Source organism: Rhinoraja longicauda, chromosome 36 (assembly GCF_053455715.1).
Source record: "Rhinoraja longicauda isolate Sanriku21f chromosome 36, sRhiLon1.1, whole genome shotgun sequence".
Lineage (NCBI taxonomy): Eukaryota > Metazoa > Chordata > Chondrichthyes > Rajiformes > Arhynchobatidae > Rhinoraja > Rhinoraja longicauda.
In genome coordinates, this window is record NC_135988.1 from 7,103,213 (window position 1) to 7,129,680 (window position 26,468).

The 26,468-nt window shown below is 42.8% G+C and overlaps 1 protein-coding gene across 1 annotated transcript in view; it reads right to left on the reverse strand.

Moving 5' to 3' along the window:
- The window catches only part of bin3 (bridging integrator 3), a 113,778-nt gene that overhangs the window by 35,740 nt on the left and 51,570 nt on the right, over nucleotides 1-26,468 (reverse strand). Inside the window, exons 7-8 of the mRNA XM_078428905.1 lie at nucleotides 7,256-7,397; nucleotides 5,014-5,148 (exon numbers count right to left, since the gene is read on the reverse strand). Coding sequence (XP_078285031.1) covers nucleotides 5,014-5,148; nucleotides 7,256-7,397 — 277 coding nt within the window. The remainder of the gene's footprint in view (nucleotides 1-5,013; nucleotides 5,149-7,255; nucleotides 7,398-26,468) is intronic.

Below are 26,468 nucleotides of genomic sequence, written 5' to 3' on the forward strand. Positions count from 1 at the left end.
AGTAACTCAGCGGAACAGGCAGCATCTCTGCAGAGGAGGAATGGGTGACGTTCCCGGTCATCCCTGACGACCCGAAACATCATTCATTGCTTCTCTCCAGAGATGCTGCCTGCCCTGCTGAGTACTCCAGCATTTTGTGTCTGTCTTTGGTTTAAACCAGCATCTGCAGTTCCTTCCGACACACTGCACCCCAACATCCTTCTGTATATCATGTTCCTAAGATTCCTGCTATTTACTGTCTATTTTTATCTTACATTTCACCTTTTTTCCCCCCGTGATGGTAATGTCAAATACGAAGAGCATAGTTAGAGGGGGAAATACTAAAGGAGATGTGTGAGGCAATTTAAAAAAAAACAGCATGGGAAGTGTCTGAAATGCACTACCAAGGGCTTGGTGGAAGCAGATACAGCAGTGATGTTTGAAAGGCATGTGGAAGGGGTGGCAAAGTGATGCAGTTGGTGGAGGCTGCTGCCTCACAGCACCAGAGGTCCAGGATCAATTTTGACCTTGGGTGCTGACTGTGTGGAGTTTTCACGTTCTCCCTGTGACCACGTGGGTTTCCTCCGGGTGCTCTGACTTTCTCCCACATCCCAAAGAAGTGCAGGTCAGTAGGTTAATTGCCTCTGTAAATTGCCCCTAGTAAGTAGGGAGTGGATGAGAGAGTAGGATAACATAGAATAAGTGTGATCAATGGTCGCCGTGGACTTGGTGGCCTGGAGGGCCTGTTTCCGCGCTATATCTTTCAATTCAACTCAAAGGCACATGAACATGCAGAGAAGGGATAGGTACTAACCCATGTTCCATAAAAACAATATGCTGTCAGGGATGTGTGGGCAGCTGGTAAATCTGGGAGGAGGTGTACCTTTAGAAAAATACTTGGGTACCTTTGATAAAGACTATACTTGGAATACCAACATTAAATTACCAACATGGAAATTCAAGAGAGGAGTGAAATAAATTTGCAGCTTTTGTAAAAGGGCTATTGCAATTTTTGGAAAATCCCAGCCTCTTCCGAAACCATGAGAAAATTATTACAAATTGCAGCAAAACCACAGAACACACCAGATTGAACCAAAGGGGATGATGCACTTAAAACAGTAGATTTTTTAATTCTGCAAGGCAACACGCCCTGAAGGAACAAGATGTCCCAATAAATACTGGGAGGAGGAGAAATCAGGGGATCTATGAGGATTACAGAACATTGAGTTAGTTCAGTTAGAAAGTATATAGGAAAAGTAAAAGCAAATGAAAGTATTGTCACGAGGGAGACTAATATTCCCAGGAATCAATGGGAAAGCCTTAACTCCTCAATGAGTTCAAACTCAAGTACAATTGATAGAGCAAAGGGAAAGATACCGAGTGCGGACTATAGTTTTAGCATTGGTAGACACAAAATACTGGAGTAACTCAGAGGGTCATGCAGCATCTGAGGAGAGAAGGAATGGGTGACTTTTCGGGTCGAGACCCTTCTTCAGTCTGAAGAAGGGTCTCGACCCGAAACGTCACCCATTCCTTCTCTCCTGAGATGCTGCATGACCCTCTGAGTTACTCCAGTATTTTGTGTCTACCAATGCTAAAACTATAGTCCGCACTCGGTATCTTTCCCTTTGCTCTATCAATTGTACTTGAGTTTGAACTCATTGAGGAGTTAAGGCTTTCCCATTGATTCCTGGGAATATTAGTCTCCCTCGTGACAATACTTTCATTTGCTTTTACTTTTCCTATATACTTTTTACTTTTCCTATATACTTTTCGGGTCGAGACCCTTCTTCAGTCTGAAGAAGGGTCTCGACCCGAAACGTCACCCATTCCTTCTCTCCTGAGATGCTGCCTGACCCGCTGAGTTACTCCAGCATTTTGTGTCTACCTTCGATTTAAACCAGCATCTGCAGTTATTTTCCTACACATAGTTTTAGCATTATAGCATATCAGTTCCATAGACAAAGTCCAATATCCTCAATGGGCAAGAGGTTAATCGAATAGTACCCTAGCTTATTGAAGGACCGTTCAGACGCCTAATAATGGAGGGGAAGATGCTGTTCCTGAATCTGGCGGTGCATGCTTTCAAGCTTCTGTATTTTCTTCTCCAAACCTCCAAACCTCCTTGAAATAAATGTAATTAATCCATTCCACTGTGAGCCCCTGGCAGGAGTATGGAGGATGTCATTATCCATACACAGCAAGAACGCAGCAGTGGAGGGTAAAAGGTGGAAGGAACGCACCATCTCCCAAACTAGCCAGCCACCTGCCTTTTGCCTCATCCATTGTCAAGGTTGTGAGTTCCACAATAACCTCAATAACCACCTCAGAAACCACAACACCATGTTAGAAGCACGTCATCCTTGATTTCCAAGAACTGCTGACGAAGAAAAAACACCAACAATGATTGCTGGGGTTGATAGCCCTTTACTGGGTTGTAATTATATGTAATGCCCCACAACATTGATGTCTTGGGCAATGTTCCAAGGGAAGAGTGGTGCAGATCACGCAAAAGAGGATGTTTAAAAAAGGAAATCAGTGAGTGCACAATTAGCTTGTTATGTTTACAATAACTTTAACCAGCATTACTCAGTGTACTCCTGCTCTGAAGGGGATGATTAAAAATGATCTGTGATCCTCATAGTCTTGGTCTCAACATAAACCATGAGTCCCTTCTGTGCACAGTAGCACTTATCATGTGCAACCAAAGCTAGGACATCACAACTGCTCTGAAACCTTGAATAACAACAACAGCAAGATTCACCATTGCTGATAGTATCATGCAACTATTGCATACTGCCCTTATTATATAGGGGGGGCATTGGCACAGTGCCAGGAGCAATAGAGCATCCCACTATAATGCCTACCGATGTGATTTTGTTTCTCAGTTGCCTGCAACTTTATACAGCAGTCACTAAAACAGGGTTCCATCAACACTTGAAAAATGAATCCCCATCAAATTTATCTCTAAATGTACAGGAACAAACCTGTGTGTCTGGAAACCATTGGAGAAACAAGGAACTGCAGATGCTGGTTTACAAAAAAAGACAAAGTGATGGACTAACTCTGCAGTTCGGGCAGTATCTCCATAGAACATGGATAGGTGACATTTCAGGTCAGGACCTGACACGAAACATCGCCTATCCATGTTCTCCAAAGATGCAGCCTGATCTGCTGAGTTACTCCAGCACTTTGTGTCTTCTGTCTGGAAGCCATTATTGAGTTACCTGGGCCATTCAATTGAGTTTGAGGCATGTTTGCTCGACAGTGCCTGCCCATATGAATCTACCAAGCACAGATATAACTAGTTAATCAGCACTGGCGACGTTATTCCAGGAGGGATTGGACATATTGGTGCACTTATCCTGTCAGGCTTTTAGCTGAACACTTGCGCTCAGCCCGCAAAGGCCTGTTGGGTCTCTTGGTTGCCAACCATTTTAACTCCCCTTCCCATTCCCACACTGACCCTTCTGTCCTGGGGCTCCTTCACTGCCAGAATGATGCCATACGCAAACTGGAGGAACAGCACCTCATATTCTTCTTGGGTAGCTTACAACCCAACGGTATGAAAGTTGATTTTGCCAATTTTAGGTAACTAACCACAAGCAAAATTAGGGGGTAATAGCTACAGCGAGCAGTTGTACAAACAGATTGCTTTCTCTGGAACGCCAGAGATTGCAAGATTGCAGGAAGACCTGATGGAGGTATATAAAATGATGAGTGGCATAGATAGGATAGAGAGTCAGAATCTTTTTCCCCAGGATGGAGAGGGCACATACCAGAGGGCAAGTTGTTTTAACACAGAGCGCAGTGAGTGCCCGGAACGTGCTGCTGAGGGTAGTGCCTGAAGCAGATACTTTAATACATTTAAAAGCCTTTTGGATAGGCATATGGATATGCGGGGAATGGAGGGATATGGGTTATGTGCAGGTAGATAAGTAATGAAGGTAGACACAAAATGCTGGAGTAACTCAGCAGGACAGGCAGCATCTTGGGAGAGAAGGAATAGGTGATGTTTCGTGTCGAGACCCTTCTTCAGACTGATGTCAGGGGAGGAGAGGGGACAAAGATAGAATGTAGCCTATCTTTGTCCCGCCCCCTCCCCTGACATCAGTCTGAAGAAGGGTCTCGACCCAAAACGTCACCCCTTCCTTCTCTCCCGAAATGCTGCCTGACCCGCTGAGTTACTCCAGCATTTTGTGTCTACCTTTGATTTTAACCAGCATCTGCAGTTTTTTTCCTATACGTAGATAAGTAATGATCCTGGCATCATGTTCGGGGCAGAAATTGTGGGCCTGCTCTTGTGCTGCACTGTACTAGGTAAATAAACCTAAATTACAATTAGAATCAGAGGAAATAAGATGTCCATAAAAAGGACAAAGATTGAGGAATAATATTCTCATTCAATGTTATATTCTGACTAGATCAAGTAGACCCATTGGACCCAAACCTCTCCTGCATTGGTGTAGCACCCTCTCCTACCCCCCTCCCCCTCCTACTTCCCCTTACCCCTATCCATCCCCCTCAACCCCCCTTATCCACCTTCCTCCCCCCTCCCTCCCCCTCCCTAGGAGATAGATTTAAACTTTAAAATGTGAATAACTTTAAAAATATAACACCGATTTCAATAAAACTACTTGCTTTACCATTAAAGCGATGACGGTGAGTAAGGTGGGCCTAAAATTGTTAAGCTATCGTGTACCGTTTTGGCTGTAGTTCGATCACAAATAAACAAACAAACGAGAGTTTTAGTATATAGATGAAATGTTTGCACGCCAGACATGATGAAAAATCCACAGGTTTCAAAAACTTGTGAAGTGCAGCAAACTGAACATTAATGCTAATCACTCTAACCTTCTGAAACACACATTCTATAGAACAAGCACCTGTCAATGACTCTGACGAGCTATCTGTAGAACCCACTCTTCTGCTGCAGCGTTGGACAAGTAGCTGGCAATATTAAGCAACTGGTAACCGCTGAAATATAAGATGTTGTGCGGAAATTAAGAAAAGTTAATTCTGCTCATGGCCTACCTGGGCACGAATCAGAGCTTCAAAGCTTGGTTGAAAGTAGTCGATGCGACTGTTGTAAAACTTTGGCATCTCATCAAGAAGCTGCTTGTTTTTGGCTTCAAAATCTTCTCGAACTGGCCTTAGTTCCTCCTTTGCCTGCAAAATACAAACAGCATGAGAGTTGTGATGTTTGTGTCCTGCACTGCTTTGAAGCCAGTAATGAGGAATGCGAACTAGAAGTAGCACGAAAGGTTTGGAACAGCAGTGGGCAAAGAAATACATTTGCAAGTGCCAAGTTCAGATGGTTCAGATTAAAGTTTGCCATTAATTCACTGATAACACAGTGGAGCGAGATTCACTCTGCTGTGGAACCAACATAAGAAAGAGATTCAAGTAAAAAATTGAGGTGCAAACCAAGTGCTAAACAACAGACATCAAAAAAGCTTAGTAATCTTATAATGAGCGGAAAGGTTCTGCAATCCTTTCACATCTAGTTGTGATTAATGGTGGAGAACTAAACAACTAACAAGCCAAGTGACTCTCTGAATGCTGGTCCCAGAAGCAGATTTGCAATTGTTCATTACAATCACTCCACTCTTTTAAACCTCTACTCCAACAGCAGCATTTCTTCCCTTTACCTTGTATCTGTACACTGTGGATGGCTTGATTGTAATCATTTATAGTCTTTCCGCTGAATGGACAGCACGCAACAAATAAAAGCTTTTCACTGTACCTGGGTGCATGTGACAATAAACTAAACTAAACTTGGAGCAGGCTCCAAGACTCAATTTGTCCTAAATGATGTTGGGACTCAGGATATGAGCGTTAAAGTCAAAGATGAAGCATTTGTAGCCAAGCTCATGAAGAAATGCCCGATGAACGTCTATTTTGGCTTCTTCCCGTGACCCCCACCTTTACAGAAGGAATTCTTCAGTCAATTAGATTCACTCCACGATACATAAGTAAAAACAGGTGGCATTGTTTACAGCAAAGGCTATGGGTGCAAAATACAACTTGGCTGTAGTACTGAAGATCTGTGTTCAATAACTAATCATACCTCTGGCAACCTGTTCCCCGTTCCAATATAATTACAACACTAGCTTCTAACTGACAGTGGAGAATTGTCTGGGTATGTTCTGTTTATCAGATCGCCTAATTATCACCAATCACTAGAATGACAAACCCCGACACCCCAAAACTTTTCCACCATCTCAAAGACATATATGAGGATGGTCATGCAGTTCTCTCTGTAGAAACAAGGAACTCCAGATGCTGGATTACACAGAGGGACACAAAGTGCTGGGGTAACACACTACTCCAGGCAGTATTTCTGGAGAGCATGGATAGGTGATGTTTCAGGTCAGGACCGTTTTTCAGTCTGAAGAAGGGTCCCGACCTGAAACGTCACCTATTCACATTCTCCAGAGATACTGCTTAACCTGTTGAATAACTCCAGCATTCTGTGTCCTATAGGGTTCTCGCTGCTGGTTTCAGTGCAGTTCTGGCAACACTCAGCAAGCTTAACAGCATCCAGAACAAAGCAGCCCAGCTGATTGAGAGCACCTCCAACATCCCGAACCTGCGCCTGCACAATATAATTCTTAAGATGGGTGATGTTTTGGGTGGGGACCCTTCCTAAGAGTGGTCAATCTCTGGTTCAGTACCCCAACTTTGCTCTTAGTTTGTTGACCATGATGGGATAGTTGGGGGCAATATCTTGATGGACACAATGTCGTAAGCCAGGGTGGGAAAAAAAGGACTCCAATGCAGCAATTCAAGAAACGTTGACAGCAGAACCAAGCTCTTCCATGACCAAATATCCTGACATCACTTGTAGTCAAAGCCACTTTGCTTTATCTGATTCATCTTGTAGGGGGAAGGGAAGAAGAAGGGAGAAACATCTGCAATAGATTATTTGTCTTTCCTGCATCTTTTCTTGGAACAGATAAAACTGTTTGTAGTTTACAATTACTTTGTGCCTCAACCTGCATTGAGGAGTATGGTTCAAACCAACCGAGGTGCACATTTAAGATCCCACCAACCACTCTGTAACTTTAAGAAAAGCCACACAAAAACTCATACTGCAACTAGAACTCAATGGATTAAGCAATGGGATGGTCAATGTTTTCAGCCGAAACCCGATGGTCTCAACCTGAAATGTCAACCATCCTTTTACCTTCACAGATGCTGCTTGACATGCTGAGTTCTCCAGATGCCATCTGCAATCTCTCGTGTCTCCAAAGAAAATCAAGGGTCATCTTACCTGGTGAAGCTTCACTAGCACAGGTCCAGATTTCTCCTTCTCTTCATACTTTTCCACTTTGGATTGTAATCTTTTGTAATCTTGCAAAGTCTGTTCTCGCCTCTTTACTGCCATGTTGAGACTTGGAAAAACATTGCTGAACCTAACAAAATATAAAATGAGGTAAAACTAGTAAAATGTTCCAGTTATGAACCTAAATAGGGTTCTAGAGCCTTACAGTTAAAAATTGGAGCACAGAATCCGATAAACAGGCTGAAATTTGAGTCATTTTTACGGTAAAAAATGGACAATATCTATTTTGCAAGTTGTATTTCAAAAGCACATAGGACTAATCAGAGATGACCAGCAGGACTTTTTTAATCTGATTGAATTTTTTGAGGAGGTAACACAATGTATTGACAAGAGTTTTATACTGTGGGACTCTGTGACTCGGAAGACTTTATTCTCTTTCACAAAAATATAAATTAAAATTTTCAGTGTATTTATGTAGATGCTGATGATCTAAAACATTACCCACAAAGGTTCATCCCCTTCCTCTGCATTGACGTACTTACTCAAAAACCAGAAAACATTGGAAACAGTCAGCAGGTCAGGAAAGAGAAAGAGTTAACATCTCAAGTTAACGTGCCTTTGTCAGAAATGTGAAACAATTCTGTCCAAAGGTCTTTGACCTGAGATGTTAATGCTGTTTCTCTCTGCACAGATGCTGCCTGACCTGCTGAGCGACTCCAGTATTTTCTGGATTTGTTCCAGATGTTAAGCATGTGGACACTTTTTTTGGATTCTCATTTAATGACATACACATCGTCCTATTTGCCTGAGACCAACCTTCAAAGCATATCCCTGCATAGGAGGCACTTTAGCAACATTCCAAGGATAAATTAAGATATTTTGTAAATCTAAGATATTAAATGTACACCAACATCATGCATGAAAATCAAACACAAGAGAATAAAAATGGACATAGTGGCCCATTTTAAATACGTCCTACTATTTTTCCTAAACATCTGCATACCACAGACCTTTTGTCAGATGTTAATTTCTTCGAGTAGTTTTTCTCTCTCTCCATCATTCCCAGGTCACTGGCAGGAGCAGAGCATCATTACCACAAAAAGGCATCTCAATTATATTATGGGCAGGATTCCCTTCCAGTGATATTGTCACAAGACTGCTTTGGAACATTCACTCATTAGAAGGGCTCTTACAGATTAACACAAACATGCTGTAATTCAAAGTAATTTAACGATCAACAGACGAGGAACACTGGAGAAACACGGAGGAATCAAACAGCCTAATCCTGCTTCAAATGTAGAAAGGAACTGAAGATGCTGGTTTACACCGAACATAGACACAAAGTGCTGGAGTAACTCAGTGGGTCAGACAGCATCCCTGAAGAAATAGGGTAACGTCCTGACCCAAAACGTCACCCATCCTTTTTCTCCACAAATGCTGCCTGACCCGCTGAGTTATTCCAGCTCAATTCACCTATAATTCTGCTAATACTTCATCTAAGAAATTGAACTGAAGGGTCCTGACCTGAATTGTCACCTATCCATGTTCTCCGGCGATGCTGCCTGAGCCGCTGAGTTAGTCCCGCATTTTATGCCCTTGTTTTGGTAAACCAGCACTTGCAGTTCCATGTTTCTACATTAATGCTCAACAGATTCATTACCACAAAAATGCATCTCAATGATAATATGGACAGGATTCCATAAGCATAACTTCTCTGCAACACAAAACTGTGTGATGCTAACTGAGTTGATAGGAATAAAACTAGCCATGGTTCTGAAACCACCCAAGTCAAACTTCAGTGCGAGTGCTTTGACCGCTGTCATGTTTTAACCCACACTGACCTCCATTTGTACTGACTTTGAACCTATTCAATCAATTAGAAATCTAATGAAGCAAATTACACAAATGTTTGTGCTGGTTATTTGCTCTCAAACGTTAAGCTAGGTGAGGTTTAGTTTCCTATTTGGCAGAGTGCCATTTTGCTGTTTCTCGATTCCAAGCTTAGTATTCAGACTGCCTGGGCAGGACACAAAATCAGGCAGCCTCCTCACTTTGAGCAGCTGTGGCCCATAATACAGGTGCTCCTGCCAGCAGTAGTGGACACACGAGGGTTGGCAAGTGGAACTCAATACCACACATGCAGTATAGATCTAAGGGAAAGCTGGACAAGAATATGAGAGAGAAGGAACAAGAGAAGGCAATGATGGAGGAAAAGGTACTTAAGGGGTAACTTTTTTTGTACATAGAGGGTGGGGTGGGTGTATGGAACCAACTGCCATAGAAGATAGTTGAGGCAGGTACAATCGCAATGTTTAAAGAAACATTTAGAGAGATACGTGGACAGGATAGGGTTAATGGGATATGGGACAAAGGCAGGCAGGTGGGCCTAGTGTAGATGGGACATGTTGGTTGGTGTGGGCAATTTGGCCCACTGGATCAGTTTCCATGTCTATGACTCTAAGGAGCGCAACACATGGAAAAGGCAGGAGAATGGGGATGAGAGGGAAAGATACATCAGCCGTGATTGAATGCTGCAGTCGTCTTGATGGGCCGAATGGCCTAATTCTGCTCCTATGACTTATGAACTGATGCAAAGTGAATAAATATTTGAAGGAGATGATTCCATCCTCGAGGAAAGGCACTGGAATGGTTCTGCTGAAAGGTTATGGACTTCCAGCATTTTGTGCTTTTATTTCAGATTTTAAGCATGTGCAATCTTTTGATTTTTGATCACTGAGATGGCATGGTTAGCTTTACATGGCAATGGCCATCATCTACCATATACGTAATGGTTCGTGTTTAAATAACCAAAGGAAATTAAACAATAATCTGCGGCTAGTCAACCAGCATAAAATCCAATACGTACCTCACAAAGATGACAGCGCAAGTGTGCAGAATGTCAAGGCTGTCGATGAAATGAATGCTGGTAGCACGTTATTGGAAGAAAGATTTAGCCACAATAACCGAAGTTGAAAAGTTTTTGTGCAATTCTGAATAACCTTGTGGTGTGAAAGTACATCTCAGACATGCATACAGAAAGGGGTCAAGGAGATTTTCTGTTACAAAACGTAGATACAGATTGCATTACAATCAACAGGAAATAAATAAGAACAACAAACAAAATCAGAGCACATGTTTAAGATGTTGCAAAATCTATTATCTCCAAATTCAAGGTAAGATACTGACGGGGAACCAAGCAGCAAGTGAACGACAAGAAGTTGTGGGGATTTCAAAGCGAAACATTCCTTTCAAGGTGATGACAATCGGTCAGTTTCACGTCGGAGCAAAAATGAATTTGCATTCTACAGCACAATAGAAGAATCATGTGGTTGGTCAAACATCAACTGAAAAGCCATGATTGTATGCAGTCTGAGACTTGAAGAAAACAAGAACACAATAAAAACCAAGAAGTGTGGAGAGAAAGCACAACATACTCCTGAAATATTGTGGCATGAAACAACAATGAAGGGCTTTTAACAGCACTACCAAAGTATTTCATTTTTTAACATCAAAGATGATAGAAATCAAGTGGAGAGGTAAGTTGAAGAAAATATGTCTTGAAGCAACCAGATCAAATTCAAATGCTACACAAGTACAGCCTTTTCAGTCAGCTGGGCCCACTCCGCTACTGAATTATCTCAAGGCTGATATGATGCTCATTTAACAAGCTGCTTCCAAAAGCAGAGTGAAATGGGGGAAAAGCAGCACTGGATCTCAACGTCTTGTGCGCTGGAGGACTGACAGATGACTGCATCATTACAAGAGTCAGGTTTTATTAATGTTTGCAGAAATTTTACAGCATTCAAAGAAGGCTTCTATTCATTAAGTTTGGGCGAGTTCTTTGGTCAAAGACCAGGATAAATGAAAAAAGGTGGTTTGCATCCAGTACCACCGATTCCCAAATCTGAAACAAACTCACGATGCCAGGAATTTACGAACAGGGATGTAATCAAGATTTTCAAGCAACTTGATTTAAACATCATCTTTGCAATATATTCCAATCACATGCAAACAGTACCTCGTATACATTTTTTTCAGAAAAGCGCAAGAGAAATCTGTAATTTTTACTCACTACAAATCATATGCAACTCCAAAACGATACCAAATCTGGAATGAAGAACGAAGGGGGCCGCTGAGAATGAAGGAGGACCCAGCGGAGGGAGGGGGGCCGCTAAATACAAAGGGGGATCTGGCAGGGGGCCGCCGAGTACAAAGGAGAACCCGGTGGGGGGGGGGGGGCAATAGATAATAGACAATAAACAATTGCCACGTGTGGCAGCAGGCAATAGATAGGACAGTTCGGTGACAGTTGTATGTTTGCCTGCGCAAAACCGTGGCAACATTTGTACTGCCTAAGTGAAGTTTGCTACATGATTTTACCAGGTTGCATGCAAAACAATGTATTTCACTGTACCCCAGGTACATGCAACAATAAAGTATCATTGAATCTACAAATGCAAAATACTGCAGATATTAGAATAACATCAAAAAAACACAAGAAAACAGCAATGTGGGTAAAAGGCAACGCCATATGTATTAGTGAAGAATTTAAAACAACTCAAGAGTATTTTGTGAATAAATACCTTCGATTTGTACCGGCATCTGCAGTTATTTTCTTACACTACCTATTGCATCTATACAGCACATTTCAAAAAATAAAGATCTCTCTAAATGTTTTGCTAAGGAGACTCAGGTCCTTTGGAGTGCAGGGGGCACTCCTAAGGACCTTCTACAACACGGTGGTTGCATCGGCCATTTACTATGGAGTGGTCTGCTGGAGCAGCAGCATCTCAGCGGCGGAGGGGAAGAGACTCGACAAGCTGGTCAGGAAGGCCAGCTCTGTCCTGGGTTGCCCCCTCGAATCAGTGCAGGTGGTGGGAGAGAGGAGGATGATGGCAAAGCTAAAATCGCTGCTGGACGACTCCCACCCCATGCAGGACACTGTCACTGCACTGAGTAGCTCCTTCAGTGACAGACTCTTTCACCCCAAGTGCGTGAAGGAGAGATATAGGAGGTTCTTCCTTCCCGCTGCTGTGAGCCTGCACAACCAGCGCTGCCCCCAGCAGACGAGTCAACAATAACGGCTAAGAACACACCGAAAACTGATGACAATTTATGTATCTTTTATTTATAATGAATGATCTCTTGCTCTCTTGCTATCCACTGTGCTGCTTTAACACTGTAAATTTCCCCGGTGTGGGACGAATAAAGGAATATATTATTATTATTATTAAATGTTTTAATGCCACAAAGAACTTCTGAAGTTTTGCAATGCTAGAAACAAAGTACCCACTTCATGCACAAGATCCTTCAAACACCAAATGATAAGTTTGGTTTACTGATGCTGTCTGAAGAGATAACACTATGTCTCACACCAGAATGAATTTCTATAATCTTTTTCAAGAGTGCAATGTCAACTTTTGTATCAAATTCCAAGAGGCAATTCCAAGATTCTAAGAGGGCCATGTATTTTAACAGAGCAACTGAAAACAATTGGCTAAATAATGCACTTTGCAGAATAATTTAATTTGGCAACTCAGGATGCATCAGTTGGGGGTTTAGGAGTATGAAAAATATGCCATATCTTCCAAGTGAAAATACACTTATCTATTGCAACGCAATAAAAATTGGACATCGTGTGTTATGTATCTTGCAATTGATACCTGAAATGTTGCTCGCTAAATTCTTGGTAAACAGAACTAAAACTTCCCGCTCAAATTTTTAAAAGCTGCGAGGAAAACAGCTAACAGCGTAACCAGAACTGTTCAGTGGTACAGAAATGTTCTTTTGCATAAAGTGCAAGCAGCTTTATCAGCACTTTACATTCCCGTAGAAAATCAGTAGTGGCTGACCACACAACTATTTTAGCTGAAATGGACAACACATCAGACACTGCTGGATTGAATCAACTAATTTTGAGTCACCAAAAGTCAACATTTGGAAATGGGTTTTTTTGCTGAAATTTTCCAGTACATGCATGTGCGAAGTAAAAACAAATCAGTAAGAGCAAATGATGTGTTTAATTTTCAAATACATTTTGAAGTCATAACTAACAAGAAAAAGTGTTGATGTTAAAAAACCCATAAATCATACACCTTATTCTCACGACACTTCCAAGTAGAATTTACCAATAGTAGTAAAAGATACGTCAACAGAGCATCCATCCAGTAACTATGATGTGATTATCACCTGCAAGTATATATTTAAAATAATAGTAATTCTGAGGAGCAGAGTTAACATTTCAGGTGATCCAAAAACGCCTGAATTTCAATGACAATCTCTGGAAATGAACGATAGGGAAAAATCTTCTTTCGACTCAAGGTTTAAAATATTTAACTGTGAATCATTATACACAGTATTTTTCATTGTTATTAAAGAGTTCTTGTTAACGTGCAAAGTTTAGGCCATTATCTAAAAGACTAAACATGATCTACTTTCTTCAAAAATTAAGCATTTTTAACCTCGCTTTGCATGTTACGTGCCAGTTACATCACAATTCTTGGAGTGGAGTTGGAAGTTGAAATAAATGAGGTGGATACTCTTAGGATACAGAACAATATTGATCAGCTAAAAAAGACAAAGTGTTGGAGTAACTGCAGGTCAGGCTGCATCCCTGGAGAACATGCACAGTAACATTTCTATGTTTCTAGGGATACTCCCTGACCCGCTGAGTTACTCCAGCACTGTGTCTCTTTTTGTAAACAAACATCTGGAAGTGGCGGCGCTGCGCAGCAGCTGCGGCTCACCTGCAGTCCATTTGTCTTTTGCGTTTTGTTGTTGTTTTTTGTCTTAATTGTAGTGTTTAGATGTGATGTAGTGGTTTTTGTGGTTGTGTACTATGTGTGGGGGGGGGGGGGCAAACTGTAAAAATTGCTCTTCCGAACGGAGACCCGACTTTTTTTCTAGGTCGTGTCTCCGTTCACGCTGCGGCCTACCATTGGCCAAATAACTGGAGCTGGCGGCCTCCAGCTGGGACCACCTGGGGCTCTGGTTCACAGAGCCCGCGGAACGGACCCTAGGCTCACCACCTGCGGAGCTGGCTGCCTTCGGAGGCTGTGGTGGTGCTGCATGCGGCTGCGACTCGCCTTCGGAGGCTCCGGAGGCTTCGGCCGCGGGGATATCGGAAGCCCGCAGGCCCCTGGGTGGGGGCCGACTTCGGAAGCTCCGGCAGCGACAGCGTCTTCGCCCGCCCCGAATTACGGGGCTTGGGTCGGCCCGCTGCAGACCTTTCACCGTCCGGCGCGGCCTGGAATAGGCCGCGGGGTTTTCTCCGCCCGGCGGGGGCCTCAATGTCGGGAGCCCCGACAGCCCAACTTCAAACAGCCTGACCGCGGGTAAAGACGGCAGGGGAAGAGAAAAGACATTCTGGCCTTCCATCACAGTGAGGACATGACTGGAGGAGACTCACTGTGAAGGATGTTTTTTTTTTTTTGTTTTGTGTTAGTTTGTGATTGTGTGTGTGTTATTGCTTTAGTTTTATTGCTCATATTATTGGACTGTGGGAAACAGAATTTCGTCCAAAAGACTTGTTTTTTTGGATGACAATAAAGGTTATTCTGATTCTGATTCTGATCTGCAATTCCTTGTTTCTAACATTGATTGGATGACAGTTATCGTAATAAACACAAGAATTGTACATTTTGGGAGATCTGATAAGGGCAGGTCAGACACCCTGAATGATAAGGCACGAGGAGGAGTATTAAGGAACAGAAGAATCTGGGTGCACAAGTCCGTAGATCTTCAAAGGTGGCAGCGTGGGTGGACAAGATGGTGGAGAAAGCATTGCAAGATGCTGCACTTCATTAGCATGGGCATAGGGGCATGGAGGTCATGGTAGAACTTTATAAACTGGTTCAGCCACAGTTGGAATATTGTGCAGCTTTGGCTGTAATGCTACGGGTAGAATACAATTATAATTTAGAAGATGCAGAGCAGATTTACCAGGATGTTACCTGGATGAAACGTTTCCATGAGACTGGATAGGCTGGGTTGCTTTCTTTGGAGCAGAGGAGGCCGAGGGGAAACCCAGCAGTGGAATATGGAATTATAAGAAGCACAGGGAGGGTGGACGGTGAGAAACCTTTTCCCCTAATAGATACATCAAAAACCAGAGGGCAAAGTATTAAACTGAAGGGTTAAGGGGAGCTGAGGGAAGGTTTTTTGCACCTTGAGGGTGGGTATAAACAACTGGAATGCACTGCCTGGGAAGGTGGCGGAAGCACAGATTCTTGCAGCATTCAAAAAGCATCGGGATAAGCACTGGAACTGGCAAGGTATGGAAAGGTTAGGGGCAAAGTGCTCATAACTGGGATTAATTAAGATGGAGACCAGATGGTTGACATGGACATGATGGCTTGTTTGTGCTCTAAAAGTCTATAGAGAAGGTTCATTGAAATTGCATTAATACATCTGTCAGTTCTTTCCCTGAAGCACATCAACGAAACAGATGCTTTTATGACAATCCAGTAGTTTCATGGTCATAATTAAAGATTTTAACTTTATTTAATTAGTTAATTGATTTTAAATTGTCTTCCTGGCTTTTGGGATTTTTACTCCAGTTTGGATTTTAATGGATTAATAATCAGCAGTGTCATAACTATGCTACCATACACCTGCACCTAACTATATTAGTAAATATAAACACAATTTAACAGACCTTTTTATGTATACTACTTTTGGCAAATATTGTTGGTGTTCGTCCTTCGGGTTCGAAGATGACCATGACTTCACTTTCAGTTGGAGGATTGGTGACTGTGGGTCCGGAAGTGACTGGTGAAGCCAATCCGGGCCCGCAAGGCACGCCCACACGTAGGACACAAGTGGATGGGTGCTGCAGTGGAAGTGGAGGTAGCCCGGGCCTTGCGCGCGGTGCGTTTCCTCTGGGCCTCTGCAGTGCGTCTGTTCTCTGCTGCACGGGCTCCTGTGGTGAGCTTGCTACGCCAGGTTGGACGGTCCAGAGCAAGAGACTCCCAAGTGCTGAGGTTGATGTCCAAGTCTTTGAGGGACACTTTGAGGCAGTCCTTAAACCGTTTCTTCTGTCCTCCTACTGAGCGCTTGCCCTGACACAGTTCTCCATACAGAAACTGTTTTGACAGTCGACTCGGGCATTCTGATGACACGGCCTGCCCATCTGGCTTGTGCTTTCCGCAGGAGGGTGTGGACGACGGGGATTCCGGCCGGTTCCAAGACCTCTGTGTCGGGAATTTTGCCCTGCCACCTGATGTGAAGGAGTCTGTGTAGGCAGCTCAAGTGAAAGTGGTTGAGCTGTTTGGCATGTCTGCTGTAGACAGTCCAGGTCTCACTAGCATAGAGGAGAGTGGTGAGTACCACTGCACGGTAGACCTTCAGCTTGGTGGTAAGGCTGAGTCCTCTCCGCTCCCAAACATTCCCACGGAGTCGCCCAAAGGCAGCGCTGGTCTTGGCAATCCTGTTGTTGACCTCAGCGTCAATGTTCACCACTCGCGAGAATGTACTACCCAGATAGGTAAGGCTGTCGACTGCCTGTAGATTCTGCCCCTTCACCGTGATGTGTGGTTCCTGGTAGGGCTTTCCAGGCGCGGGCTGGTACATAACTTCAGACTTTTTGGTGCTAATGGAGAGACCAAAGTTGTCATAGGCCTGTGAGAAGCAGTCCATTTCATGCTGCATCTTCTGCTCTGTGCTGGCGTTGAGGGTGCAGTCATCAGCAAACAAGAAATCTCTGATGATGGTCTCCTTCACCTTTGTAACAGCTTGCAGGTGCCTGAGGTTGAACAGCCTGCTGTCAGTCCTGTACCTGATGTGTATTCCATCCTGGCAGTCACGGAAGGCATCGGTCAGCATGGCAGAGAAGACCATGCTGAAGAGTGTAGGAGCAAGAACACAACCTTGCTTCACGCCGTTTGTCACTGGAAAGGCTTCCGACTCGTCTCCATCATCTAGCACTTTCACCATCATGCCGTCATGGAACTGCCGGACAATCGTGATGAACTTGCTGGGACAGCCAAACTTCTGCATTATCTTCCACAAGCCATCTCTGCTGACAGTGTCGAAGGCCTTTGTCAGATCGACGAAGGTCACGAACAGGTCGCTGTGCTGCTCTTGGCATTTTTCCTGGAGTTGGCGTGCAGCAAATATCATGTCGACAGTTCCACGTCCAGCACGGAAACCGCACTGGCTTTCTGGAAGGAGACCCTGCTCAAGGTGTTGAATGACACGGTTGAGCAGGATGCGAGCCAAGATCTTCCCAGCTATGGCAGGAGGGAGATGCCTCGATGATTGTTGCAAGACTGGCGGTTGCCTTTCCTCTTGTAGATGTGGACTATGCTGGCATCTTTCAGCTGTTGTGGGACCTTCCCTTCATTCCACATGGACTGGAAGAGTTCAGTCAGCTTCTGCATCATGACAGGGCCTCCCGCTTTGTACACTTCAGCAGGAATTGCATCTGATCCTGGTGCTTTGCCACAGGAAAGTTGCTTGATGGCCTTTGTGGCTTCTTCTTCTGTCGGGAGGTTGTCAAGGTCCTGGTTGATCTCCATCTGAGGTAGGCGAGTGATGGCCTTGTCGTTGATATTAGCAGGGCGATTGAAATGTTCAGCCCATCTCTCCAGAATCTGCTTCTTCTCTGTCAGCAACTGGGTCCCGTCTGCACTGAGGAGGGGAGAGGAGCCAGAGGACTGGGGTCCATACACAGCCTTCAATGAGTCGTAGAAACGCTTGGTGTCATGACTGTCTGCGTAGCCCTGGATTTCATCGGCCTTCTTGCTATACCATGCGTCCTGCATCTCACGGAGTTTCTTCTGTACTTTTTGTCTTGCGCTGGCAAAGGCATCTTTCTTCGCTTGTGACCTTCTTATTTATACTACTTTTGGCAAATATGGACTGTGGTAAGGTCAATGTACTGAAAAGTCAAAGCCAGTCTCAAGCTGATAGCTCTTGCTACTAGATTCCACAATTCCATAAAAAATAAAAATTGCTTTGTGTATAACATGTTTCTTCACATGAAATCATTATTTCTTGCCATTTTTGAAGTGAAGTATATATAGCAGAGGAATGCAATACACAGCACGGCAAGGCAAATATCTAGTACAAGTCCATCACTGATTTTCCAGCATCCTTGGTTCCAGAGCCTTTCTGGATTATCCATTTGTTTCAAAAATTCAACTAAATTTTAAGTTATTAAATTGAAATGAAGATGGAAGAAAGACAGATTTGATATCTATTAGTAATTAAAGTCTCTGCAAAGATACAATTTTCTTTTCTTCCAAATATATTTGTATTTCAATCTCAAGCCAAACTGCTTGAATGTGAAGAAAAATATTCTGATAAATTCAGAAAATGAATCAATGCTATCTGGCATCTCTGCTGTGAACTGTCCATTTCATGCAAGCAGAGAGCGAGTTTGGCAACAATACAATATATCTTCACTTTGGTCTTTGGGCCGATTCTTCTTCATTCCCACACTTTACCTCTCAGTCTTCAAAAGCAGAGCTGGCTTTTTCAGTCCTGTTGTTGACTTTTCATCAACGTGGACTGATCTTGTGAGGGTGCTGCCAAGGTATATGAACATGTCCATTACTGAAAGCCTCTGACCATTCCCAAAGATGTTTGGTTCTATGTTTGGGGTGTGCATTCGAACTGATGAACAGACTGATGAACGTCGGGCTGGACAATTTGTACTGATGTACTGACGGCAATTATCTCATTAGCAGAAAAATGACGAATCAATCGATATTCCTGTCTTTGAGATTCATCTTGGAAAACAGAGCTACCAGTTACAGTTGAAGAGGATCCTTGCACAGTTTTTTAAAGAGGCTTTGGATGATGTATAATATGAGGTAGTTGACGTGCTTTTCGAATAAACACTGATGACTGATGGTGATGCCCATCCTGGGCAGGCTCAAACCTGGGCACATTTAGATTTTTCATGCTCTTTTCTCAAATTATGTAACTTTAAACAGCTTGTCATGTACGAACCCTTGGACCAAGGTTTATACTTTTCACCACAGACCCTCCCTTTTCTGCCCAGGAGCAAGACACCAGTCATTAATAACTATCTTTGAAAGATGCAGGAGATGACAAGTATTCTAAATTTTGAGAATTCCTCATCTTCGACCTGTCCCTCCAACAACCTGAGCACTTAGTTCATGCCGACATAAATTATAATAAGATGTCACCTGCACAGTAAATAATATCTGCATCAAGATTGATATGGTGTTTCCAATATTAACTTTGTAATATGATAGACAAAACTAATGGACAGAAATAAACTATAACAAATCACAAAGAAACGCAACGGTTAAGAAACATTTAGACAGGTACATGGATAGGATAGGTTTAGAGGGATATGAGCCAAACACAGGCAGAAGGGACTAGTATAGATGGGACATGTTTGTCGGTGTGGGTAAAGTGGGCCAAAGGGCCTGTTTCCACATTGTAGGACTCCATGACTCTACACCAAAACAATGGATGCATTGGCAACTAATCTCGCAGCAAAAAACCTTTGCCTGTGAACTAAGGCAGACATTAACTGCATCACATCATTTTCAGTGGCAACTGGTGCCAAAGCAAAATGAGTCAATGAATATCATAGTTGCATCAAACAATGCTTTCATCACGCAAGCCCACTTTACAGAGGATTAATATGACCTTTCGTCATGAGTAGCACAAGCAGTTACTTGTGCAAGCAAAGAGCTCCAACAAAAACAGGCATTGTGGAGGTTGTGTATTTAGGCCCTTCCGGATATTATAGCAGAATTACGCTATTAATGACCAAGATATGTTGCACACCTTTTCTACAGGGAAAATGTCACAGCTATGTATCATTTACTTTGATGTTTTAACCAAATTGTTTTATTCTGGAAAAACAAAACAATAAAACAAAGGTAATGCAACTTACCATTCTCAGTGCTAAAACTTGATGTCATTTAAAGGAGTAATTTGCATTCATACTCTGTCACAAATTGCATTCATACTCAATTCTCTGCCGCAGAAGGCTGTGGAGGCCAAGTCAATGAATATTTTTTAAAGCAGAGATAGATGGATATATTCTTGATTAGTACAGGTGTCCGGAGTTATGGGGCAAAGGCAGGAGAATGGAGTTAGGAGGGAGAGATAGATCAGCCATGATTGAATGGTGGAGTAGATTTGATGGGCCGAATGGGGATATCCAATATTCCGCACCATTTTAAAGTCAGAGTTGCAATACGAGAAGCACAGCAACCAGTTTGCCCGTGGCAAATTCCCACAAACACAATGATGACCCAGGTGATGTTTTTCATTCATGTTGAGTGAGTGTTTAATGTTGACCCCCAACAAGGGTTAGTGCCAGGGAATATTTTGCATCCATGCTGGTAAGCTGATAGAGCTCCAGTTTAAAACCTAATTCCAAAGGTATCACCTCTAATACCACAGCATTCCTTTGAACCATACTCGTGTGCAGCAGCCTAGAGTCTTGCACTGCTTCAACAGCAGAACTTGAAACAAAAAAGTTAGTACACAAAGTGCTGGAGTAAGTCAGCAGGTCAGGCAGCTCTAGAGAATATGGATAGGTGAAGTTTCAGACCCTTCTTCAGACTGATTGTAGGTGGGGGAGGAGGGGGGTGGGGAAGCGGGGAAAAGGTACTCCAGCACTTTGTGTCCTTTTGGGTATTAACCAACATCTGCAGTTCTTTGTTTCTACATATGTTATGAGGCGATGGGTGATACTGATAATACTGTGGCTTTTTGGCACTGTTGACTTCTAACCCTCCCAAAAATTGCACCCTAATTTAGTTGCGAATACACTCTTCAATAAAGTGTTACTCAACAAGCCACTCTACGCTTGCCTTTACTTGCCCAACTAACTCTTTAGATTTCTAGATTCCACTTGTAGCGACATGCTTTCATGTGTCATACTATTTGCATATTTAAAGGCCACTGCTCCACAGATACGCCGCCAGCGTTGGGTAAAAGACTTAATTGTCCTTATCCAAATACAATCTGAAGTGAATTAGCTCAGTAGTTCAAGATTATAGAGAATTTAACATCAGCTTCCGGTAACAGAAAAATGAACATTAACTTCTTTGATGGGGCTAAAATAATCACGCATTCGAAAATGGACTTTCTGGGAAACTAGGCAGACGTTATCATTGGTAAAGATTGTAAATTGTGAAAGAGGTGATTCTCACCCTGTCTCCTGCAAAAAGGCCAATCCCCTACTCCCAATTCCCCCGTCTACGCCGCATCTACGCCCAGGATGAGGTGTTTCACACTCGGGCATCAGAGATGTCCTCATTCTTTAGGAAACGGGCTTCCCCTCTTCCTTTATAGATGAGGCTCTCACTAGGGCCTTCTCTATATCCTGCAGCTCCGCTCTTGCTCCCCCTCCCCCTCCCCCCATTCGGAATAAGGATAGAATCCCCCTTGTCCTCACCCTCCACCCCATCAGCCAGCGTATCCAACAAATTATCCTCCAACATTTCCGTCACCTTCAACGGGATCCCACTACTGGCCACATCTTCCCATCTCCTACCCTTTCTGCTTTCCGCAGAGACCATTCCCTCCGTAACTCCCTGGTCCACTCGTCCCTTCCTACCCAAACCACCCCCTCCCTAGGCACTTTCCCCTGCAACCGCAGGAGATGCAACACCTGTCCCTTTACCTCCTCCCTCGACTCCATCCAAGGATCCAAACAGTCTTTCCAGGTGAGACAGAGGTTCACCTGCACCTCCTCCAACCTCATCTATTGTATCTGCTGTTCCAGATGTCAACTTCTCTACATCGGCGAGACCAAACGCAGGCTCGGCGATCATTTCGCTCAACACCTTCGCTCAGTCTGCCTTAACCAACCTGATCTCCCGGTGGCTGAGCACTTCAACTCCCCCTCCCACTCCCAGTCTGACCTTTGTCATGGGCCTCCTCCAGTGTCATAGTGAGGCCCACCGCAAATTGGAGGAACAGCACCTCATATTTCGCTTGGGCAGCTTTCAGTCCAGCGGTATGAACATTGACTTCTCTAACTCTAGATAGTTCCTCTGTCCCTCTCTTCCCAGTTCTCTCACTGTCTTCCTGTCTCCACCTATATCCTTTCTTTGTCCCACCCCCCCCCCCCCCCCGACATCAGTCTGAAGAAGGGTCTCGACCCAAAACGTCACCCATTCCTTCTCTCCAGAGATGCTGCCTGACCTGCTGTGTTACTCCAGCATTTTGTGATACCATTGATTATCTCTGGGAGATTCTTATGGCTTTAGGGTGTTTTATGTGTAGTTAAAAGGGTAATAACCTAAAAATAAGTTTTTACCTCATGTCTGACCATGCTCCCAATGAAAAATTACACATTGACATGGAGCCGGAAAGATGAGGAAATCTTAGAGCTGACTGATCCAAATCATTAACGATACTATTGAAATGCCACAAAACCAAAATTTATTGAAGTGAATTTATTCTGAATTTGATGGTTTAAAAATAGAGCAGCTGCCAATGGTTATATGGCAATTATTTATTTGAGTGACTATGGAAACTATGGAACTTAACAGTTTGTTGGTGGCTCAGTTGTTAGTAATGGTGCCTCAGGGCCAGACATTTGTAGTTTAAGTCCAGAACCTTGCACCCAGTCAGCAATCATGAGGAACATTTTGATATTAAACCAAGACTCTATCTGGCTTCCAAGATTGATCTGAAAGATCTAATGCCTTTCATTCAACAAAGAGCACAGGATTGCCTGCAGTTCCCAAGCTAAAATTTACTCACCTAATATCATACATAAAACAGATTTCTGGTCATTTTTTTCAACATTATTGGTGTGATTTTACACAGGTTTCCTGTATTACAAGTGAATACAACACAAATGCTGTAAAGCACAATGTAATACCCTGAGATCTTAAAAGGTGCTATATAAACACATCTCAATTTATTCAGAGAATGCAGAGAAGTTACTAAATATTCCACACTTGATCAATATTTTAATTTGTTTTTTTCAGAAATGGTTTTATCCCATTTACATTTCATTTTCTTTCATTTTGCGGTCAGGGTAGGCCACTGCATAGATGGTGGGTTACTAAAAATCACAGGTTGGTCTTTGAAGATGGTTACTATAGAAAAACAATGTAATGCAGAAATAAATTGAACCATATTTGAAATCAGATACAATGTTGGGAGGGGCAGTAATTGCCAATTCGAGGTACTTCTCAAAGCCCAATAGAAAGACCACGACCCCCGCCAAAAAAAATCAAATTATCTACTGTAAGTGAAAATACTCCCACTGAGCCTTAACTCTCCAAGAAAAATTATGCCCAGAGGGAATGTTCCACCAGCTTGTCTTAAACTGAAAGCTGTCACAGTTAATAGGCATCAGCAGCTTCTTCAACTTTATCGGTCCCACACAACAAGAGCGTTATAATGTCTATACCAGCAAGGACATGAGCTGTAATGGTACTTAATATCAATGTTGAGGCTACAATTACAATCAGATTTGAGAGTTAATGCAAACGCTAGCCTGCTTGATGTGTTTCTTTCCAATAATGAGCCACCAAGAACAGGCAGATGTCCTGCAGGGTGTGTGCAATGGATGCAATAGAAACCTATTGCTCCTGTGGAGAAGACAGTAAATATATTTGTCTCCGTTTTTTTAAAAAGCTGGTCTCTGCCAAACTGAGCTTCCAGCCCAAGCAAGAGTAATCCTGGATAGAAGCCACATGTGAACATGAACTGAGGTGTTACGCAGCTTTCTCAAAGGCCACAAGAGCTCGAATAAAAGATTTTCCCTGCTTTATAAAATAAACTTTCCTAGAAATCAACACCAACATTGCTTTCTCTTTTTCATTCGAAGAGTTCGTCTGTAATACCCACTTTTGAATTATCAAGCGTTGAGACTACCAGCTGCTGAATATAACACAGAACAATGCTAAACCAAAGGAATAGAAGTGTTTCTTTATCTTCAAGGGTGTAAATTCAATACTTGCCCAATAATTACAGACCTTCGTTCACCCCTTAATATATATAAACTGCCACATTACACTAATTATAGAATTGTTAATCCATAGCGATGAAAAAGCATTTCAAACCCCTACTTAAGGATCAAGAGAGAGACTAATCTGCCAGGCACACTTGCAATGTTCTTCATGAATTGTAAGTGGGAGGACTCTCTCAGGAATATGCATTCACTGGCTCCAGCTGGCTGAACTCAAGGCCGGTCCTCCCACACTCACGTACATGGAGATCAAATACCACAAAGGCCACACTGGACTATTTGGTAAAAGAGAGAGTGAGAGAGAGAATACGAGCGTCTGCAAGCATTAGCTGCTTAAACATGAGGTATACTGCCCCATCGTATCAGAAACATGTATTTAATAAGCAATGAGCTGTCACAAACCAAGCCAATGCACACACTCATTATTTTGTATCCAGGTAAACACTTGTGGCTTCTAATCTGATCTAGATTTTGCCAATAACGTGTTAAGTACAGAATTGCCAGTTCTGATGAAAGGCCGTTTCTATGAAACATAAACTCTGCTCATCTCACTGCAGCCACCGCCTGAACCACTGAGCAAGATTTTAGTTTATAAAAATGTCAGGTAAAATAAGCAATCAGTAATTGTATCTTTGATGCATTACAACACATTTACCCTTCTAGATTTATGGTAAAGAAAAGAATTATTGGGCATTTTGGGTCTTCCTCTACAAAGATAAACAGGAAGTATATGTATAAATCCACTACCATTTCCTTATACCCCATTACAAGTTTTCCATCTGTCTGATTCATACTCACATCTGTTCTCATTTTTTACACTCTTATTTTTTTAAATATATATCTAGAGAAGTTCTTATTGATGCTTTTAACTATCTCATTGTTTACCCTCCATTACTACATACCATTTCATCATCCATTGCTAAATTAAAAATGTTCCCAATCCCAAGCATTTCTTTTTTTGACGTTTTTGTAAGATGTTTCCGTAAGTTTCATTTCTCTGTAATCTATTGTTGGATCAATAAAACTGCTGCATTTTGTGCCTTGCATGAATGAACATTTGTTACAACTCATTTGTTTTTTTTAAATCTTACCCATTTCCTGTCTTCCACCTTAAGACGTTGATGTGGTTTCTCAATCTACCACAGCCACACCTTCATAGTTTCTTTTGTTCAAATTGCAAACCTGCTCTCAATTTGAACAATATCACTGACAAAATTTAATTGCGTTACTGTGACGCTTTGCAACAAAATTATTAATCAGCCCTCTTTTGCGTATGACCTAAAAGCTCGTTCCTAGTTCCTTGACGTGCCGATCTGGACATCTACCTCATACTCATTGCAGAAATTCATCTTCTAAATTGTTAGTGTTAATTTAATTCACATGATCTGTATGTAGATTAAAATCCCCCGTGCTAACTATATTGTCCCTGTTGCATGCATCTCTAATTGCCTTGCATCCCTACATCACAACTATTATTCAGCAGCCTATAAACAACCCCACCAAATCTTTCCTACCCTCTGCCGCTTTTTAACTCAACCCAAACTGATTCTACTTTATACAATAATCTGCTGACCCAATTTTTTTCCCAAGGACTGTATCAATGGCAACCCTTTATTAAAAATGCTTCCATATTTGCCTGGCCTTCTGAAATGTTGAATACTCTGAATATCAACAAGCAGCATAAAGCATGAGATTAAGCAAAGACTATGAGATGAGACAACCTTCCAGTTGTAGTACTATTACTTCAGCTCCAGAACTAGGTCAGATCCTAAAGGACACAAAGTGCTGGAGTAACTCAGCAGGCCATTCAGCCATCATTGAGAACATAAATAGCTGGCATTTCGGGTTGAGACCCCCTCTTCAGATTGATTGGGGGGAGGGGGGGGGAGGAGAGAGCAAAGCTGGAAAAGAGGAGAGGCAGATCAAAGCACGGCAGGTAACAAGTTGACGAAGGCAAATGAGGTTTTGGCAGCCAGATGGTTAGAACAAAGGCCTGATATAAGAGCAGAAGGTGTGAGACAGTGAGACAGATTTGAAGAATGACAGATTGTAAAGCCAGAGGTAGGATGTTGGTTGGGGGAGGGTGGGGGTGGAGTGGAGAAATAGGTGAGAGTCCATGTCGGGCACAGAGAAAGAAAGGGGGAGAGGCGAGAAAAGATGGGGTGGGGAAAGAAGTTAGAGGTTATCTAAAACTAGAGAATTCAACGTTCATGCTGTTGGATTGTAAGTTATCCAAGCAGAATGCGAGGTGCTGTTCTTCTGGTTGCCGGAAGG